The sequence below is a fragment of the Manis javanica genome, chromosome 2 (genome assembly GCF_040802235.1).
Source record: "Manis javanica isolate MJ-LG chromosome 2, MJ_LKY, whole genome shotgun sequence".
NCBI lineage: Eukaryota > Metazoa > Chordata > Mammalia > Pholidota > Manidae > Manis > Manis javanica.
The window spans coordinates 123,460,854-123,483,518 of NC_133157.1; the positions used below are offsets into that span (position 1 = coordinate 123,460,854).

A 22,665-nucleotide genomic window follows, 5' to 3' on the forward strand; every position below is an offset into this window, starting at 1 on the left:
AAGAATGTGTACCCTGTTGTTTTTGGGTGTAGAGTTCTATAGTAGTCTATTAGGTCCATCTGTTCTAGTGTGTTGTTCAGTGCCTCTGTGTCCTTACTTGTTTTCTGTCTGGTGGATCTGTCCTTTGGAGTGAGTGGTGTGTTGAAGTCTCCTAAAATGAATGCATTGCATTCTATTTCCTCCTTTAATTCTGTTAGTATTTGTTTCACATATGTTGGTGCTCCTGTGTTGGGTGCATAGATGTTTATAATGGTTATATTCTCTTGTTGGACTGAGCCCTTTATCATTATATAATGTCCTTTTTTATCTCTTGTGACTTTCTTTGTGTTGAAGTCTATTTTATCTGATACTAGTACTGCAACACCTGCTTTTTTCTCCTTGTTTGCATGAAATATCTTTCTCCATCCCTTGACTTGGGGTGAGTCTCTTGTAAGCAGCATATAGATGGGTCTTGCTTTTTTATCCATTCTATTACTCTGTGTTTTTGATTGGTACATTCAGTCCATTTACATTTAGGGTGATTATTGAAAGATATGTACTTATTGCCATTGCAGGTTTTAGGTTTTGGTTACCAAAGGTTCAAAGTTAGCTTCTTTACTATCTTACTGTCTAACTTCACTCACTTATTAAGCTATTGTAAACACAGTCTGATGATTCTTTATTTCTCTCCCTTCTTATTCCTCCTCCATTCTTTGTATGTTAGGTGTTTGTGTGTGTGTGTGTGTGTGCTCTTTTGTGTTTCCTTTGACTGCTTTTGTGGGTAGTTGATTTTATTTTTTGCCTTTAGTTAGTATTTTATTGGTCTGCTTTCTTTGCTGTGATTTTATTTTTTCTGGTGACATCTGTTTAGCCTTAGTGCTTCCATCTAGAGCAGTCCCTCTAAAATACCCTGTAGAGGTGATTTGTGGGAGGCAAATTCCCTCAACTTTTGCTTGTCTGGGAATTGTTTCATCCCTCCGTCATATTTAAATGATAATCGTGTTGGATACAGGATCCTTCATTCATTCTCTCCTGGCCTGTAAGGTTTCTGTTGAGAAGTCTGATGATAACATGATGGGTTTTCCTTTGTAGGTGACCTTTTTTCTCTCTCTGGCTGCCTTTAATACTGTCCTTGTCTTTGATCTTTGCCATTTTAATTATTATGTGTCTTGATGTTGTCCTCCTTGGGTCCCTTGTGTTGGTAGTTCTGTGTGCTTCCATGGTCTGAGAGGCTATTTCCTCCCCCAGTTTGGGGAAGTTTTCAGCAATTATTTCTTCAAAGACACTTTCTATCCCTTTTTCTCTCTCTTCTTCTGGTACCCCTATAATGTGGATATTGTTCCATTTTGATTGGTCACACAGTTCTCTAAATATTCTTTCATTCCTGGAGATCCTTTTATCTCTCTCTGTGTCAGCTTCTCTGTGTTCCTGTTCATTGATTTCTATTCCATTAGTGGCCTCTTGCATCTCGTCCATTCCGCTTTTAAGTCCTTCCAGAGATTGTTTTATTTCTGTATTCTCCCTCTTTAGCTCTTGCATATTTCTCTGCAAGTCCATCAGCATGGTTGTGACCTTTATTTTGAATTCTTTCTCAGGAAGATTGGTTAAATCTATCTCCTCAGATTCCCTCTCAGGGGAGGATGTCTGGGTTAGTCTGGTCTGTATCAAATTCTTATGCCTTTTCATGGTGATAGAGGTAGTCATAGGCAGTTGGCATGTGTGTCAGCTGGGAGATCAAAGTCCCTTTCCACTTGCTCCTGGCCTTCCTTTCCTGGGAGAACGGTGACCCCTAGCGGCTTTTACTGGGCAGCTGAGTGCAGATGGGGTCTCTGATTCTTGCCCCACTACTGTGGAGTAAGCTCCATGCGGTTGCTGTGGGCATGGCCACTTTTAGGCTGCTGCTATGCTCTGGCGGGGCCTTGCTGGAGGGAGAATGGGCAGGAGGCTGTTTATCACTGTGAGGGGCCTCCGAGCTGTGTTGTCACCCAGGGGAGTCGGGGCGCCTGGAGTTCCCCGGGATTCCCAGCTGCTGGGCTGAGTGTGCCGGGACGCCTCCGTCCAGCTGTGAGGCCCCTGTCCCTTTAAGACCTTCAAAAAGCACTCGCTTTTCTTTTGTCCCAGGTGCGCCAACTGCGGGGACCCACTCGCAGGTTTTACTGTTCAGTTTCCCTAGTATCCAGCACACCACGCACTGTGTCTGTGCTCTGGTGTGGATGGTTAGGGCTGGGTATGTAGCAGTCCTGGGCTCCCTCTCCCTCCCCGCTCCGACTCCTCTCCTCCCACCAGGAGCTGGGGTGGGGGGCACTCGGGTCCTGCCGGGCCACGGCTTGTATCTTACCCCCTTCGCAAGGCACTGGGTTCTCGCAGATGTAGATGCAGCCTGGCTGTTTTACTGTATCTTCTGGTCTCTGTTTTAGGAATGGTTGTATTTGTTGTATTTTCAAAAATATGTATGTTTTGGGGAGGAGATTTCCGCTGTCCTACTCACGCCGCCATCTTGGCTCCTCCTCGCCATTCTCAATTATTAAGTTACATGTAAGACATGTGTGACCCATTGGATATTTGTAAAGTGACACTGGTGCTTCTGTTCATGCCCTGTTCCATCCATCCTCCGGCAGCTGTCCGCCTCAGAACACGAAGGCTATTGCAAACTCCCATACTGCTACCTCAGGGTACCCCATGCATTGGCTCAGAAGGGTGACCTGCATGGCTGGGGACCCACCTTGCATTGGATGGCCCCAGGCTTGTGGTAGGCCACCTATGGGATGCCCCCTGTGAGGAGCTCCGGGGGAGCTGTGGCTGAATGCCTCAGGGGCAAGGTTAGAAAGGACGTTTCTAAAACCTAGTCCCTCGCTTTCAAAGTTGAAAGCTTTCATCTCTTCTGCTCGACGCTCCAGCAGGCTTCGTATTCTTTCATTGCACTCATTCTGTAATGTCAGAATCTCTTCCTCAATCTGTTGTGGGTTGGTGGGGGGAAGCAAAAAGAAAGCTCATTTATTTTAAAAAATCTATAAACTACAGAAACAATAATTATTCTGGTTTAAAGTGAATCATAAAAATGTCCACTCTGGCTATTCTAAAGGATGTACATTTAAAAATCAAAGAGATGTACTGTAGGAATCATATATAACTTATATTACTAAAATGTGTAAAATCAAGTTCTTAAAGGCAAAGGTAATAATCTCTATTGAAATAATAAATCAAGGCAATTATCATCAATGGCTACCAAATCCATTAGGTAAAAAGACTGAAAAAGAAAATGGTAAGGAGAATGTAGCCTTATTAGATACACCATAAGGTCACTCTAATATAATAAATATGGTATTGGTGTAGGAACCAGTAATTAGTAAAATAGAAATAGAATGAAGTTTGTAAGTTTTTAATGCAGGACAAAAGCACTAATTAATTTAATGGGAAAAACAACACAGGCACAAGTGGCTAACCATCTGGAAGAAAATAAAAATGGAACCTCATCTGATGCCATATTCCAGAAAGATCAGAGCATTAAGTGAAAAACAAACAAAAACTATAAAGTTTCCATTAGAAAGTTAGGAGACTCTATGTACTTAGAAATCAGTGGTTGGGTAGCCATCATAATCAGTTTTGGACAACTCAAAGGTCTACAAATATAGCTGACTATAAACAGGTTTTAGTGTGAAAAAATACACAATAAAGTCAATGACAATGGGAAGAAGTTGATGGAGAAATTGTTAATGAATGAGAATATCTGAGCCCACTCATCAAATATGACTTCAAAGGGGGACAACTAGACATTATATATCTTTTGATGTGATACAAAAGAAAGTGTAACAGTAACCCTTATGAAAATTCCTCACAAAAATTTTTAAAAGGGAAAAAAATTTTAAGTAAATATAATCATGCCCCTAGGTCTAATTACCAGTTTACAGGAAATGTAAAGAGGAATGCATTAAATGACACCATGAGGATGGAATCAGCCAAATTCAAATGTGACAATTCCTACAAAGCAAAGGACCCAGTCCACAATAATAAAAAAAAGGGCACAGGAGACTAAACGGCTTAAAAGACAATCAAATGCAATGTCTACACCATGTTTGGGCCCCAATCTAAATAAACCAAGACGACCTTTTTTTAGATACAAAGGGAAATCTAAGTATGGACTGAGTATTAGGTAATCTTAAACATTTATTATAATTTTGTTAGTTAACACCATGGAATTACGACTATGTTGAAGTAAAAGAGTCCTTATTTCCTTATCTGTGTTTGGAGTGAAATGATTCTATGCTGGGATTTGCTTTAAAATATTTCAGATACTCTGTCCCCTATTCTGCTCCCCTAAAAAGCTGCATGTGGAGTTGGGGAACAGATGAAATATAAGCAAGATACTGATAACTGTTGAAGTTGGGTAATGAGTATTTGGGGACTTCATTGTACTAGTTCTTAAGAATTTCACTAATACTTTTTGTGTATGTTTGAAAATTTGCATGATACAAAGTTTTTAAAAAATAGGAAATAAAGAGTATTTGTAAAGAAGTATTAAATTAGGTTTCAAGATACTTGAGGACTTAAGCCAAGTCATTGTTCTCTACACAGAAATCTAGCTCAACAAATGTGCTTAATTTTTATGTATCTTTTTTTTTTACTAAGTTATCATTGATATACAATCTTACGAAGCAACATTGTGGTTACAACATTCACCCATATTATCAAGTCCCCTCTTATGTATCATTTTTTAAAGTGCCCTTTTAAAAACACACAATTTAGCATGGAAACACATACAAATAAAAAACTGTCACATAATATGATAAGATGTAATAACAGATTTATAAGGTAAAGCAGAAATATAAAGGGATGGAGTACTTCACTCTATAGGGGAAGAGGAGTAGGGCAAAGAAGTCTTGTCAGAGAAGGTGACAGAAACTGGATTTGGAAGGAAAAGCACAAGTTTACAAGACAAGGGAAGGGAAAGATATTTTCAGCAGAAGGAACATGGGCAAAGGCATGCAAAATGATAAAATGTGTGTGGGGAATTACAAATAGGCCAGAATGGACTTTGGTAGGATGAGTTTGAAAATTATTAAACTCTAAGTACTAAAGTGTTACAAAGGTTTAGAGAGGGCACTTCCTAATGAAGGTTGAAAGAACCTAGATTAGACACAATGCTTCTTCCAAGGGAAAGATATCAAATTGTTAACTGGTGATTCCTGAGTGGTGAGATTAAGGACATTTTAATTTCTATTTGTTTCTCTATAATTGCCAAGTTTAAAAAAAAATATGTATTTGTAAAATAACTTTTCCACTCTTTTAATATCTACATATAAAATACCCAATTCATATAGAATGAAATTTATATATCTGTAAGGATTCAAATAACTTCAAATTTTTCTTTTAAATCTTTTCTATTTTAAAATTTCAAAAGTCCATTTATTAAGAACATTTAATTCAAAGGACCTAATAAAGGATAGGTTTGTACTGAGTATTTAACTAATTTGAATGCCCTGTATATTATTTGAAGGAAACTCATGATAAAAATATTAAACACATTAATGCTTATCCACTTTTATCCAGAAAGCACAGCTTCAATTTTGTTTGCTGAATTAGTTTTGTCATTTAAGAAACTCAGAATATTTTTCAATAAAAATTAAAACTAAGATTTGTGATAGGTTATATTAACCCCCATTTCTTTGAAAATATCTTATTTATTACTGTAAATAAGAAAGGTGGTTTCACTGGATATAAGACTTCTGAGACTTCTCTCCTAACCTATCTTCTCTGAAATCAAATGTGTGAGTATTTTCAGTTCAGAAGGTCCTGAAAGACATTCCAATTGTCAATTCTTATATAAAAACTACCAACCATCTTGTTGATATTAAGTGAAATATTCAGGAAAAATTAAAGGAAATGTTAAGAAAAAGAAAAGCTCATTTATACTTTGGAAATACTGCCACTTGTTATGCATGTATGAAATGCACATAGTTATGTTGTCATTTTGCTGAAATTTTAATGTAAATGAAGCATAAGGAAAGTTGCAGTAAGACCTCATATGTGAGCCTCAACTGAGGCATCCTCTGTTGGTGTCTCGACCTGGAGGACAATTCTTGGTTCATTTGGAGGCTGAAAGCAATCTTCAAACAGAATTATTATTCATCTAGAAACAACTAACGTTCTCTCTGGTTCCACCTCTATTTTCAGATGACTGTTTCTTATCTGTACAACCAGTAGGCACAAAGTACAGAAAATACGGATGTTACGATGTTTTCAGATCATACCATGGGTATATCACTGCCTTGGTAGTTGCCAACTGACTGACCCCAAACTGCTTTATAGTCATGCACTTCACTTGAAATATAAACACGGGCCCTAAAAATCAAGTAGCAGCTCAAAGCACTGTAGATTTATTCCACTGTTTCTTTTATTATTTTTAATACTAAATAACCTTATGCATGTCTATTATCAAACACAAACCACAACCAATCTACCATATTAATATAGCCATTATAAGTATTAGCTCAACTCACTTTAAGTGTGATTTGTTTTTATTTTATTCAACACCTCATAAGCATTTTTCCACATTAATACTATCTTTATAGCCATTATTTAAATGGTTGAGTAAGATTTTATTAAGTGGCTTGGTCATAAGCACTTAATTATTTTAGATGGTTAGGTGTTTTAAACCATTATAAACTATGCCATAATTAACATATTTATGCATATTGCTTTTCCTGTATTCAGGATTTCTTTTCTCTAAATTCTCTAAATTCTTTGCTTAACATTTTCAAAGATCAACATATACTTCCAAAATGCATTAACAATGCATGAGAGTGCCACTGCACTTCTGGCAATGGTATCAGCCCTATGCCAACATTTTACCTGGTTTTGTAGAACATAAAGGCCTTAGTTCATATATTGAAATAAGACTACACCTAAGATACTAATTAGCACTCTTTAACTCGGAGCCACTAGGTGGAGCTAAAAATACAAATAAAACAGTACCAATATTTCTCTCATAACACTGTTACTGAAATACTATAGGTTTCTCTTTTAGTGATAATTTTGAAGCATAAGAGATGGAACTTTAGATTAAATTTTAAATATGCAAGTTGAAATCAGGCAGATTTATGAATTCTGTACATGGGACAACTACATTTTTCTAAAAATTTATATGTGTTTCTGTCTTCCCATCTTGAATGAGAAACAATTGAGATAATTTTTAGAGGCAAGTAACTCTTAAAGGAGCCAGTACTAAAGACAGCTGTGCCAGAGAAATAGCAACACCTTATTTAGGTGGAGTTTTTAAGAACATATTTTTTTTAATAGAAATGAGGTATTCTATTTTTATCACAAGAACTGTAGAAAGTAGAGGAAAATCTATGGGCCAATTAATGGTCCAGAAGCAATGACAATTTTTAATAGACAAAACCATTAGGCACGTGTTAACTTACAATGGACCTAAGACCATGCCAGCTGCTGGGAACTTATGGCTCAGGAATTCTGGAACATAGCATTCAATCCTGGATACAAGTGATATTCTACTACTACTCAGAAAAATGCCTTTCCTCTCTTTCTTTCTCAAAAGCTTCTACCCATTGTTCTTTCTCCAACACACACACACACACATACAGCCTCAGTACCTTAAAGGACACAAGTGAATTTAGGGATTCTTGTTCTAATATATATGCCAAAGAATAAGTAAAATAAATAAAGCTACATCTAGAAATAATATTTTCAGCCTGACTCTTCATCTGTGTAAAACTGGTTTTACCTTCTCTTTTATAGTATAGTAATGCATCAATCTGTACAGTTTCAGACCAGGGATGAATGAATAAAGTATATTCCTGATCCCTTTTCCTTGTCTCTCTCAAGCAATTACTAACGTTTTTTCCTTCACTATCCAAGTTTCTCTCCAAGTTCTTTAGGTACAACTAGGTACACAAAAGAAGTGAGGAAGACGGAGCCAGAGCTATCCTTTTACAATTCAACTGTCTTCACATAACTCCATATCATTCCTCTAGCAATTACTACTTAGGTATATTCCTTTAATATATCACACTCGTTAATTTTAAGGTTCATTACTGAATCAGTAATTTTAAAGAAAAAGAAGACACTACCAAAACTAGAATTAAGGAAATATGGTATTGTGAAAACAATCTAATGTCACCTCTGTCATCACGAAAATATACTTATGAAATGATTTTGATGAAAGCAAATACTGGCACAATTACTTTTTTCTATTACGTATACCTTTTGTTTTAAGAGTGCCTTGCGGAGGGAGACCCTCTGCTCAAGCTCCCGAAGCTCTTGAGCGTGTTGTGCCTCAGCCTGCATTTTGATCTTGCTCTGAAGTTCAGTCAACAGCTCCAGTTCCTGCTGCAGCTGCATTTTCAAAGCCTGGCACTCTGCCTCCTGTGCTTCATCCAAATGCGGCTGAAAGAGAGAAAGAAAACAGATATATCCTCCTGTGAGCTATCTTTTCATGACCTATGGAAAGGAGGAGGTGTAAGTTAAGACAGACTACTCTTCTATAGGGCACAACTGTTCTCTTTTACATCTTGGAGTAAACATCTCTGGAAAAGGAAAACACAGCAACCAATGACGGCATTATAAGAATAAAGCTATCATAAGCTATTTGGATGATGCCTAAATGATCATTATTTTTTAAAGAAAAACATAAAATCTGATTGATATAAGACTGTGAATCTCTTCTCTCCAATGGAAATAACTACAGAACAGGGACAAGCATGCTACAGCTTATGGGCCAAATCTGAACAGCTACCTGATGTTTTGTTTTTGTTTTTCAATAGTCCACTAATTAGGGATGGTTTTTTACATTCTGAAATGGTCACATTTTAAATGGCTATGTAAATACCCATGTAATAACCTCAGTTTTTCCTCCTAAAATATTTACTATCTGGCCCATTAAGAAAAAGTCTGCAAACTTACATAGCAAATATTTTGTACCTGCACTCAAATGTGACCATCTGGATTCCTGATAAAGTACTACTTTTTGAACACTGCTTAACAAAGTTGCTTCTCCAATCTTGATACACAGTTGGTATGTGTACTAAACCTCTGCAAGGCACCAGCAGAGAGCCTATGTGGAACCTCATGTCCAAATGTATCAAAGAGAATTACATATACATCATGTATATTTCCAAGCAATGCTGAGAACAAGAAGAATATGGACCACCATCACTATTTCCCAAGGTGCAGCAGAGTTTTCATTTCCAACTTAATATTTCAATTCTTGGGATTTTATTCAGGTGGTGGAAGGAAAGGGGCACTAAATTTGTTTTGCCTACGTAAAATAAACTTACAGCTTGAGTGGAGAGCATTTCATTAATGTTGTGGTCATACTGCTCAGTTAAGATGGCTAAGTTTTGGGTCTGCTTCTCCTTAGGGTTTACTCTTTAGCACCATGAGCAAAAACCTGAAAGTCAGCTAACTAATCTTTCAAAGGTCAAAGAAAAGTTATGAGGCAAGGGAAGGAACAACCCTTCTTGTGGTAATGTAACAGACATGAACTACATAAACATTTTTGAGATAAAATAATTTGAGTTCAGAAACAGAATAACTGGCTTTAAATCACAGGTTAATTACTCTATGAACTCAAGTTTCAACAAAACTTAGTAAGATGAGATATATTTTATAAGGTATACCCATCAAGCCTACAAGTAACAACACTCATTTGCTACACAAAGGCAGAACCTATAGTTGACATTATTTACCTCAATATATACACTGCCAGATATTGAATGGTTGATTGAGTGTGCAAATGCATGTATGACCAAACACTCTTGTTAAGGAACTAGTTCAAACTCTTTGCTCCAATGCTACAAAATCAAATATATACCCTTTTCTGCATTTTACACCAATTGACGTACTAAGTCATAGTCATGTGCCTTTATTCTGTGAAGGGTCAAGAAGTGTCTAGCTAGACAGACAAACTCTTGGTTTAGTTATGCTTAGCACTGCTCTTAAATACTGCCCTTGGTTAATAAAATTCCTCCAAGTTGGCCAGAAATGGAACAATGAAATTTAGAATTTTCTGACTTTGTGTAACAGCCTCCATTCTTTAAAAAACTTTTAAATATTCAAATATATTGCCAAGAAAACTATAGTCACTCCATATCACTAGCTAATGACAAAAAGGAATGCTCTGAAAAATTTTTTCAACAAGATTAATACTTATACCAAGAACAAACTATATTCCTCAATGTTTCACTCAAGTGAAAGCAGGATAAACATGTTCGAGTTGTTTCTTAATCACTCAATACTGACAAAACGTCACCTAATGGCAGATAAACAATAGGTGTTTACCCAAGTTATTCCTCAGAAATGGTGCCCCAATGTCTACAAATACTGTCAGCTTACCTAAGTGTGCAAACTGAAGTCCTCCTATCCCCCTTAAAGTCTTGGAGAAAGTTGGAATAGTTGCAACTATTGAAGTTGAACTATTACTTAGTAAATACAAATTTACCTAAAAAAGTTGCAACTATTACATAAATGAAATGACCTGATGTTAAAATAAAGTCTGTTTTCTCCCAGAAGGGACTAGGGTTACCAAAGGGAAGGAAGGGGTTGGGGAGCGTGGGTGGGGAGGGAGGGAGAAGGGGATTAAGGGGCACTATTATTAGCACTCAATATAGTGGGGTCACGGGGAACGCAGCAAAGCACGGAGAAGACAGTAATGACTATAGTGTCTTACTACGCTGATGGACAGTAACTGCAGTGGGTTGGGGGGGACTTGATAGTATGAGTGAATGTTGAAACCACAATGTTGCTCATGTGAAACCTTCTTAAGATTGTTTATCAGTGATACCTTAATTTTTAAAAAAAGTCTGTTTTGTTCAAATTGTGCAAGTAGATAGATATATACAACTAAGAGGAACATGGTGATTTTCTTTCCCACTAAAGTAACAGAACAATTTCTTTTACGGAAAATCTTGAGCTTATGTATCATGAGAAGGACGCTTTCTATCTGAAGTCTGCCTATGACTGTGAGACATTATTTTTCCCCTTGATTTTTTAACAGTATCTGTGAAAATCAGACTAGTGTCTACAAGCTTTCAAACTGAGAAGGCTGCCACAACAGGGAACAAAAAGGAAGGGCTAAACAGCAAACAACTAACCTCTCCCAAGCCCCAGGGAAATGAAGTCATGTCAGAGTTATGGTCTGACCAAAGACACTAAACAAGCTTTCAGTTTGGTTTACTTCTGGGTGCTGCTCACTTTAAAACTGTAATTCATTTTATAGACATGCTTTAAATATCTTTTGGTGGGAAACCCTACTATGTAACCACTACAAAGACAAAATAAATCTGGAAAATCATTATGAATTCGGATTGTGATAAGCATTAACTAATGACGGTTATGAGGGTAGTCAACGTACGAGCCACTCTGTAAACGATGTTCATTAGCTGTTTTGAACATACAGTAAAGTATAAAATTTTACTTAGATTCACAAGGAAAGGGTGAATCTTAGCTTTGCTTCTGTGTTTTGTTCAGGACAACTTGTATGAATGGAGTTGAATAGGAATCAGAGATACCACTAGGTGTGGTTTAGCTTCTGGTTTGGACACAGATTACTTCTGTGAGTGAATTTCACTTCACTTCAGGAGAGTTATTCAGGTAAGTGTTGTAACCTGATAGTTTTATAGTTAAATTGCCAAAGAGTTTGAAAAAGGGGATAAAGAAGATAGTGTGGAACCGGGGCCTTATTGGATGTAAATACAAGTTTACAATGTGCAGACATACATGTACAGATTAACTGAGGTACTACTGTGGGTGACAACATATATAGTGGGTCATTTTGGGTTTTTGTTTATTAAGATTCATGTGATTATACTTCACATATTCATTACAAGTTATAAAACTAGACAATTCCTTGGAATTGTTAACTCTGGCTGATTTTGGTAGAGGGGGCTGGACCAGGTGGCCTAAAGAACAAGGAGAGGGAAACCTTTAACTTTATAATAAATACACTTTGGCATCTTTTGAATTTTGTATCATATAAATAAATTTCTCTATCAAAGCAAATACAAAATTTAAAGTCCTTTGATATTATATATCACCAACACTTGTCTTTCCTTATTTGTCTACAAGAGAGCATATAATACCTTGCTTCACTCTGATGTACTAATTAAAAAAATACACTCCAACTACACATGCCGTGGTCTTACCTATGTTGCCAAACACAGAAAGAATGGGAGTAACAGTGTGATAATTCCACTATTCCTCTAAAGATGAGTATTGACAATGAAGGGAGACGGGGTAAAAAGGCATTTTTCATTCACTGGTTTCTGTACTAATTAAGAACTTACTGCCTCTTTTGGATACAAATCACATTCAGAGGAAATAAGATTCCAAAAATATAAAACTTGGAACAACAGAGAGAAGCCAGCAGGTTAGTATGTTGATATGTAGATTGTAGTATCAACATTGGACATTCAGATACACTTAAAATGAGAATCTTGAATCTTATTTATGATACTTTCCACAGTTAAGAAGTTCTGGCCATTTTTTGGTACTCTGCTAAGAAATACACAAGCAGAAGCCTCTAGCCATAGACCCTCTACACCAACACTAACCAAACATGCTGAAAATGAAAAGAAAAAAAGCTTATTCAATTTCTTTATGACAGACATCTGGCTTAGACTTTCACTGTTTACATGATGCCTTTTATCTGTTCTCCTTTGTCAAGAAGCTTAGGCGAAAGGTACCTTCAGACTCTTAGGCTGCTGTCGAACCTGCATGACATGCTTCCGCCTTAGTTCTCGCTCTCTCCGTTTATTACGCTCCAGCTGGTCAGTGAGCTCGGCTTGATGCTGCAGTCTCATCAACTCACAGCGCATCTTCTGCACTGTGTTGAGGTGGCGGAACTCCAGTTCTTGGGTGGATTCATGCTGTCGCAGTAGCATTGCATGCTCTAAATCCTTTTGAGCCTTTCTTTTATTTAATTCCTAATCCATAAAAAAAGACAAAGGTGTAATTTGCTGATGTACAATGCCAGGAGAAAAAAAATCCTAAGAAACAGAATAACCAGGATATATAGATGTAATCCTCTGATTTAATAATGGCTGCACAGTGAATATTAGACTTTTATTACTAGAACTGTAGAAAATGGGCACTTAGTAGTACAACTGCCTTATCTGTTCATTTACTATTTATACTACTTTTAGCAATAAGCTTAAGATATATCAAATCTGTCCTTTCTACTCTGTTTCCGTCATTTATGTTTCCTAATTTTGTATTGAACAGGACTTCTAAGTCATCCTTTGAATTTCTTCAGAGTATACATTCAATTCTATTACATGCAGCATACCCAGTATAGTGCAGTGGTTAAGAACACAAGACTCTAGGGCTAGGCTGCCTGCTTTCTAAATCCTGGCTCTGCTACTGACAAGCAGTGAGTCCTTAGGTTAATTACTTAAACTCTCTGTGCTTCCATTTCATTACTTCTCAAATGGAGACCATAACATAGCTGTTTCATAAAATTAACGTGAGGGTGAAATGAGTTCATAAGTGGAAAGCTGTCAGAATACCTACCTCATGATCAATAAATGTTACTACAATTTTTTTCAGTTTAGAAGATCAAATGTACAACACATACACACATACACTCACACACTCTCTCCCTCTCTTTTTATGTAGAAGGAAGTCAGACGTGCCCCCTTTGCCTCTGCTTTGCCTTCTCCAGGGGCCAACATTTGGTGCATAGGTTTCCCAACCTTCCCCATGCTTATCGTGACACAACTATTACACAAGAACATACAGTTTTAAAATTGAATAACAATATATATTATAGGCATTAATATGCTTCCTTTACCTAAAAATATAATGGACAAATACAGATTTTAAAAAATTTTTATAGGAAGCTTGTGCTTTCTGATGCCATAGTTTTTCTGTTTTTGTTTTATGACAAATTTTCAATAAACATCTACACATGATACACCACATAATTATGTTACTATTTCTTTAGGATAGAATTGTAGAAGCAGATTCAATGGGTAGAAGATACATGCAAATTAAATTGTTAAAGCTGATGAATTATGCTCCAAAATGGCAGTGTCAATTTATTTTCTTACCAACATTGACCACTTTCCCATGCCACTAACTAGGACTTACCAATTTTTTAGACCAATCTTATCTAATTGATGCAATTGTTTTCATTTGAATTTCTTTAATTATTAGTGAATTTGAATAATTATGTTATACTTGAAGTTTATTTTAAGCCACTCTTGGAAATAAATTGATCCATGCTCATAGGTATACCTGATAATGAGAACCGTTGTTTTCATTGGCGTAAGTTTCTACATATTCCCAATGAATAATTTCATGATTATAAAACTATGTTAAATGGTAGTATATACCTTCATGGCACCCATTTCGGAACCCATAAGTTATCTAATTAATTTTCTCATATTTAAAAACTAACAGTTCTTTGATTCATGGAATATATATTTACTTAATACATATTTATTGAATACCTATTATGGGCCAGCCACTAGCTACAAGGCCTGGATATACCTAGCCACTGGATATAAAAGCCCTGAACAGAACCTGGGACTTCATCTAATTTCCATTCTACTTGGGGAGAGAGAGATCCCCATAAAAAGTGTGTGCACGTACGTGTGTGTGTGTGTGTGTGTGTGTGTGTGTGTGTGTGTGGTGTGTGAGAGAGAGAGAGAGGAGTGCAAGAATATTTAAAGAAGGGAGGATGATTTGGAGATCAGAATTGAGGAGATATGAAGTGAGGGAGAAGGTGAACTGTGTGGGTTGGGTTTCCAGGGAAGAAGGACTTAGGCAAAGGCAAGCAGAGGTGCTCTAAGGCCCTGAGGGTGGGATGTGACTGACATATTTTCAGGAAGATTCTGATTTCACGCCATTTACACATACCTCCCTGACAAGGTCCTGCTCCAAGTTATGGCACCCAAGTAACAACTTTCTTTTCAAGCGACGGCATTGCAGCTCTAGGTACCGTCTCTGATGCTGAAGAAGATTGGTCTTTTCCTCTTCTTGGAAATGCTGTATGTTCTCTTTCTGCTTTGAAAGCCATTCCTCTTTTTCTTTTCTTGGGGTGCTCTTGTTTTCATTCAGCTCCTGGCAAGATAAAAAACAACTGAGTTCAAAATACATAAAAATTAACTACATGAATATACTATTTGGTAGCTGGTAATCTTCAGTAAAAGTACTTAATTTGTGCCCTCTCTTATGGGCAGGCAGGGCAATGACCTTAAAGGAAGTAGGTACTATTTTTCTGTTTCTGGAGTTATCCATGAAGTAGGACAAGAAAAGAGAAAACATACACTAGAAAACATGCATATTTTTAAGCTTTGCACAGCTATACTTAGGATGACTCGTAGCTTTGAAAGCATGCAATGATTGGTGAATGAAGTAAAACATCTTTCTTTAAAGTCCTCCCCAAAAGGGGAAGAAGACAGTGCTTTCATGTAAAAATCACACATGAGTTAAAATTAAGGTTAAAATATAGTTATGTCTCACTTCTTGGTTTCAACAATAGAAATACTAAGTTTTTGGCAAAGTTAAGGATGGGTTCAGTATAAAAGACCGGAAATTAAATGGAAAATCAACAAAACCAAAGGAAAATAGAGACCTTTTAGAATAGATTTAATATTCAGCACTATAACCACTGAACAAGGCAAGACTATCATCTCACAAACTACCAAAAAAAATGTATTTATACTGGACAAGATGAGAATATTGACAATACATTCAATGATGCAAACCTGAGGATGCTAATTAATACTAGTATATTTCAACCTAAAATGCATCAACCTTGCAGAGAATATAAATCAGCCATCTTTCCTAGGTCTAAGATGATTTTTAGAGACTGTTAACCTATGGTTCTTCATCTGTTGTTCAAGAAAGAAACCAATTATTCATTACTTTCATTGATAAGATATTCAAACACATAAAAATAAAAAACACATAAGTTTGTAGTTCTCAACTCGAGGATGTCAATGAGAAGACAGGGATAATACAGGCATATACAGAATCACTTGGCTATGTTTTTCAAAATCTTTTGCCAAGGAAATTTCCCACCCACAAAGACTATAGTATGTCCCTTCCTCTATACTGATAATAATCATTCTAAATGAACACACACACACACACACAGACATACACAGACACAAAACTACCTTCTAAAAGAAAATGAACTTATTAGACTATGAATTATATGCTTAAAGGATTATCTAAAACAACATATTCATTTATAAAACTAAAACCTGATTTCACTAGGAAACAATAGAACTGCATTTTGTTGGATATTTATTTAGAGTTGGGAATCCTATTTACAATCTTTTCAAATCCCATGTTCTAGTATTGAGTTTAGCTTTTAGATTACAGTAATGGGAATACATAGCAGGTTATATTCTTTAAAGTTGGAAAAATCTTATCAATGAACCTCACTCGGCAGGGCATATATAGCAAGGCTTTGTGCCACCAACGTCCTTAATAAGACTTATATGTCTAATTATAGGTCAAATTCCTACACACAAAAAAGCAATATACCAAAGAGATTATGGTTATTTTATCAAGAGTAATTTATCTGTGTGCTAATAATTAATTACATGGACTAAAAATTTCAGTCCATCAGTCTGTAAAAGAGGGTGTAAACTGGGGAAGTCTTGGTGGGTGGGGAATTTCCTTGGCAAAAGATTTTGAAAAACATAGTCAAATGATTCTTTGTGTATATGCCTGTATTCTCTCTGTCTTCTCATTGACATCCTTCAGTTGAGAACTACCAGTTTATGTGCTTTTTATATTTATGTGTTTGAATATCTTATCCACAAAAGCAATAAAGAATTGGTTTCTTTCTTGAATAACAGGTGAAGAATCATAAGGTCAATAGTCTCCGAAAAATCATCTTATACCTACAAAAGATGGCTGATTTATATTCTCTGCAATATAATAAATATGCTATAGTTGACACATACCATTTTCCTGTCCTGATCACTATCCTGAATAATAATCCCCTTTCAGAAACTGCCTTAGGACAACATGGCTTTCCTCACAGTTAGACTAGATGTGCGATAAAAATAGGTTCAAGAAAGCAGCACATAAAGGGCAAACACACATGAAATCCTGTAGCCATAAAGACATAATTAGCATGCTTTCCTATGAAAGAAAATGGGATGAGAAGAAATGCCTCTTATCCTTCTTCTGTGTTAAAATCAGAATAAGAACAAATTATTGTAATCTAAGCCCAAAGTAAGAAGGTATGATTTACTTTTAAAGGAAGAGATGTATGGCTCTTTTTCACAGATAAAATATTTTTATTTCTAGTGACTCAATTACTTAAGAAGTGCTTAGGAAAGCTACTAAATAATGGCTTTATAAAATAATTCACATTTTCAAGAGATCACTTTTTAGATCCCACTCAACTGAGGATCTCAGCCATTGAAAAGTAATAGGTTATAATCAATGTCCTCACTTAAACTGATATATTGTTAGTGGCCACAAACAAAAGAAAAATTTATCTTAATGGTTCTATGAGTAGATCAATATTGGATATAACCAGTAAGCAGGTAAGTGGCCTGAAAATTTTTATAAAGTAAATACCTCCTTAAGCTGTTCCTTTCGAAGTTTGTATTCTCTCTTCTGGGTCTTCAAAAGGCTATTCAGTTCTTTCTTCTGCTCAGCCTGAATACGTTGCTGAAATTTTTCCACCTCGTTGGACATCACTTTAGCCTATAGGAAAATTTTTAAATGGATCAAATTAGCTAAGTAGATAAGCTTCAAAGCAGCAGTTTAATACACATTAGCAAGGATATTTCCTCCCACCTAAGAATATAAAATCAGTATAATCATTACCAAAACAAGAATATCCAATAAATTATTAACAAGTATTACTCAGCATCCTTATGATTTGAATTTCAGAGAACCACTAAAATGGAACTCATCTTTAAAATGCTGATCTTTTACAGGGTCAGTGTTTTCACCTTTTTTCCCCATTTAAGTGGAGTATGCTGCCCGACACCCCCCACTAATAAAACAAAACAAATGCAATGAAGTTATGACCTTTTATCTAGCTTGACTTGTGTATTAAACAATGTAATACGTTCATCTTCAAATTAAACCCTGACTTTTAATTTGTATTTTAAATAATATGAAAATGTTAAATATTAAATACCTGTATATTATTATTTTATTTCTGATGATACATGCAATAGTTGACCCTTAAACAACGTGGGGATTAGGGGTGCTGACTCCCAACAGAGTAAAAAAATCCTCCTATAACTTTTCATTCCCCAAAAACTTAACTACTAAAAGCGTACTGCTGACTGGCGCCTTACTAACAACGTGAACAGATATTCACACATATTCTGTATGTTGTATAAATTCTATACTGTATTCTGACAATAAAGTTAGAAAAAAGAAAATGATCTTTTAAACTGTCTCCCAAAACCTTTTCCAAGACCTTTATTGAAAAAAGAATGTGTATAAATGGACCTGTGCAGTTCAAACCTATATTATTCGAGGGTGAACTATACATATCCATTGTAGAACATTTAGGAAATACAGAAAAACACAAAGAAGAAAAATCTTGCATGATTTTACCACCCAGAGATAACCAATATAAACATTTTGGTGCATACCCTTCCTAATTTTTTCTAGGCATGTATAGATATTGATATAAATATATAAAACAAATCTAAAATCATGTTGTACATCCTGTTTCATGAATTCCTTTCCTAAAAATGTTAGTATCTACCTGTTTACAAAGTATTCAAGAAAGTACAACACCAAACAGGATTCTAAATATTTCTACATTCTTTCACCAAATTATTTCAAAATCAAATATTCATTTACACCAGAATTCTCTGTTCCTGTGAGAGAGTGATTCTTCTTTTTTTTGCAGGGAAGGGTGAACAGGGTAGCTATAAATGCCCCAGGGCAGACTAGCCAGACATATTTGAAGATATGGTGTAAATTTATTGAGAAGTTTACATTTTACTTGACAACTGTGATTATCAAAATAAATTGAAACTAATGGGACACCAAGGAAATTAGAAACCAGTTTCCACAAAAGACTCCTAAAAAATGCACCTTTATCATACAGTAGAATGATACTTATTTGTAGTAAATAAATGGGCTAAATCTGAATCTGAAACCCTCTTAATTCCTCTTAATTTAACATTCTCTGTATATTACAGTACTCTTCTTCTGATATAAAAATGCTACTATAAATTTAAGGTTTCCAAAAAGTACATAGAGAATGATGAATGTTTTTTTGACACCTAAATCACCTACTAACTGATTTATCAAACTTCTCAGATAACCAAAGTATCCAAGGCCTAGAACAGAATACTTAATGACTTCTTTTTTCATTAAGGTATCATTGATATACACTCTTATGACTGTTTCACATGAAAAATAATGTGGTTACTACATTCACCCACATGTATCATCGAGTTCCCCCCATACCCCATTGCAGTCACTGCCCATCGGTGTTGTAAGATGCCACATCACTACATGTCTTTTCTGTGCTACACTGTCTTCCCCGTGATCCCCCCCACACACCATGTGTACTGATCGTAATAGCCCTCAATGCCCCTCTCCCTCCCTCCTCAACCGCTCTCCTGCTCTCCTCCCCTTTGGTAACTGCTAGTTCCTTCTTGGAGTTTGTGAGTGTGCTGCTTTGTTCCTTCAGTTTTGCTTCATTGTTATACTCCACAAATAAGAGAAATCATTTGGTACTTGTCTTTCTCTCCCTAACTTATTTCACTGAGTGTAATACCGTCTAGCTACATCCATGTTGCTGCAAATGGTAGGATTTGTTTCTTTCTTATGGCTGAATAGTATTCCATTGTGCATATGTACCACTTCTTCTTTATCCATCCATCTACTGATGGACACTTAGGTTGCTTCCATATCTTGGCTGTAGTAAAGAGTGCTGTGATAAACATAGGGGTGCATACGTCTTCTTGAATCTGACTTTTTTCCTCTGGGTAAATTCCTAGGAGTGGACTTCACGGGTCAAATGGAATTTCTATTTTTAGTTTCTGAGGAACCTCCATATTGCTATCCACAATGGTTGAACTAGTTTACATTCCCACTGGCAGTGTAGGAGCGATCCCCTTCCTCTGCATTCTAGCCACCATTTGTTGTTCCTAGTCTTTTTGATGTTGACCATTCTAAATGGTATGAGGTGATATCTCACTGTGCTTTCAATTTGCATTTCCCTGATAATTAGTGATATGGAACATCTTTTCAAGTGCCTCTTGGCCATCTGAATTTCTTCTTTGATGAAGCGTCTGTTCATATCCTGTGACCATTTTTTAATTGGGTTATTTGCTTTTTGGGTGTTGAGGCATGTGAATGCTTTACATATTTTGGATGTTAGTCACTTGTTGGATATGTTGTTTACAAATATATTCTCCCATACTGTAGGATGCCTTTTTGTTCTACTGATGGTGTCTTTTGCTGTACAGAAGCTTGATGTAGTCCCACTTGTTCATTTTTGCTTTTGTTTCCCTTGCCCAAGGAGATGCATCCAGGAAAAAGTTGCTCATGTTTATATTCAAGAGATTTTACATATGTTGTCTTCTAAGAGTTTTATGGTTTCATGACTTACATTCAGTTCTTTGATCCATTTTGAATTTACTTTTGTGTATGGGGTTAGACAATAATCCAGTTTCATTCTCTTGCATGTAGCTGTCCAGTTTTGCCAACACCAGTTATTGAAGATGCTGTCATTTCCCCATTCTATGTCCATGGCTCCATTATAGTATATTAATTAACCACATTTGCTTGGGTTTATATCTGGGATCCCTAGCCTGTTCTATTGGCCTTTGGGTCTTTCCTTGTGCCAGTACCAAACTGCCTTTGCAGTAGAGGTTGAAGTTGGGGAGCATAATCTGCCCCCTGCTTTATTCTTCCTTCTCATGATTGCTTTGGCTATTTGGGGTCTTCTGTGGTTCCATATGAATTTTAGAACTATTTGATCTTGTTCACTGAAAAATGCTGTTGGCATTTTGATAGGGATTGCACTGAATCGGTAGATTGCTTCAGGCAGGATGGCCATTTTGACAATATTAATTCTTCCTATCCATGAGCAAGGGATGTTATTTCCATTTATTAGTATCTTCTTTTTCTTAAATGTCTTGTAGTATTCAGTGTATAGGTCTTTCACTTCCTTCGTTAGGTTTATCCCTAGGCATTTTATTCTTTTTCATGCAGTTGGGAATGGAATTGTTTTCCTGATTTCTCTTTCTGCTAGTTCATCATTAGTGTATAGGAATGCAAGAGATTTCTGTGTATTAATTTTGTATCCTGCCACTTTGCCGAATTCAGTTCTTAGTACTAGTAGTTTAGGGGTGGATTCTTTAAGATTTTTTATGTATAATATCATGTCATCTGCAAACAGTGACAGTTTAACTTCTTCTTTACCAATCTGAATGCCTTTTATTTCTTTGTGTTGTCTGATTGCTGTGGCTAGGACCACTAGTACTATGTTGAATAAAAGTGGAAAGAGTGGGCATCCTTCTCTTGTTCCCGACTTAGAGGAAAAGCTTTCGGCTTCTCACTGTTAAGTATGATGTTGGCTCTGGGTTTGTCATATGTGGCCTTTACTATGTTGAGGTACTTGCCCTCTATACTCATTTTGTTGATATTTTTTACCATGAATGGATGTTGAATTTTGTCAAGTGCTTTTTCTGCTTCTATGGAGATGATCATGTGCTTTTTGTCCTTATTTTATTTAATGTGGTGGATGATGCTGATGGATTTTCAAATGTTGTACCATCCTTTCATCCCTGGAATAAATTGTACTTGATCATGATAGACGATCTGTTTGATATATTTTTTACTATGATTTTTTTTGAGTGTTTTTGCGTCTATGTTCACCAGAGATACTGGTCTATAATTTTCTTTTTTTGTGGTGTATTTGCCTAATTTTGAAATTAGAGTGATGCTGGCCTCATAGAATGAGGGTGGAAGTATTCCCTCCTTGTCTACTTTTTGGAAAGCTTTAAGGAGGATGGGTATTAGGTCTTCACTAAATGTCTGATAAAATTCAGCAGTGAAGCCATCTGGTCCAAGAGTTTTATTTTTAGGTAGATTTTTATTACCAATTCAGTTTTGCTGCAGCTAATTGATCTGTTCAGATTTTCTGTTCCTTTCTGGGTCTGCCAAGGAAGGTTGTACTTTTCTTGAAAGTTGTTCATTCCTTCTGGGTTATCAAGTTACTCAGCATACAATTCTTCACCGTATTAATTCCTTGTATTTCTGTAGTGCCCATAGTGATTTTTCCTTTCTCATTTCTAGACACTCTTTTTCTTGATAAGTCTGGCTAGGGGTTTTTCTATTTTGCTTATTTTCTCAAAGAACCAGCTCCTGCTTTCATTGATTCTATTGTTTTATTCTTCTCGATTTTATTTCAGCCTGCTCCAATCTTTATTAAGTCCCTCTTCTACTGACTTTGGGCCTCACTTGTTTTGCTTTTTCTAGTTTTGTTAATTGTGAGTTTAGACTGTTCATATCGGATTTTTCTTCTTTCCTGAGGCAGGCCTGTATTGCAATATACTTCCCTCTTAGCACAGCCCTAGCTGCATCCCACAGATTTTGCATTGCTTGATCTATTTTTATTTGGTCATTGATCCATTGATTATTTAGGAGCATGTTGTTAAGCCTTCATGGGTTTGTGGGTCTTTTCATTTTCTTTAAGTAACTTATTTCTAGTTT

At 36.1% G+C, this 22,665-nt stretch overlaps 1 protein-coding gene across 1 annotated transcript in view; it reads right to left on the bottom strand.

The window, feature by feature from the left end:
* Positions 1-24: 24 nt before the first annotated feature.
* The window catches only part of LOC140845620 (serine/threonine-protein kinase TAO1-like), an 88,592-nt gene continuing 65,951 nt past the window's right edge, over positions 25-22,665 (bottom strand). Inside the window, 6 exon segments of the mRNA XM_073220244.1 lie at positions 25-2,694; positions 2,697-2,933; positions 8,200-8,382; positions 12,678-12,917; positions 14,854-15,057; positions 17,542-17,670. Of these exon segments, the coding sequence (XP_073076345.1) occupies positions 2,509-2,694; positions 2,697-2,933; positions 8,200-8,382; positions 12,678-12,917; positions 14,854-15,057; positions 17,542-17,670 (1,179 nt within the window). The 3' untranslated portion in view covers positions 25-2,508.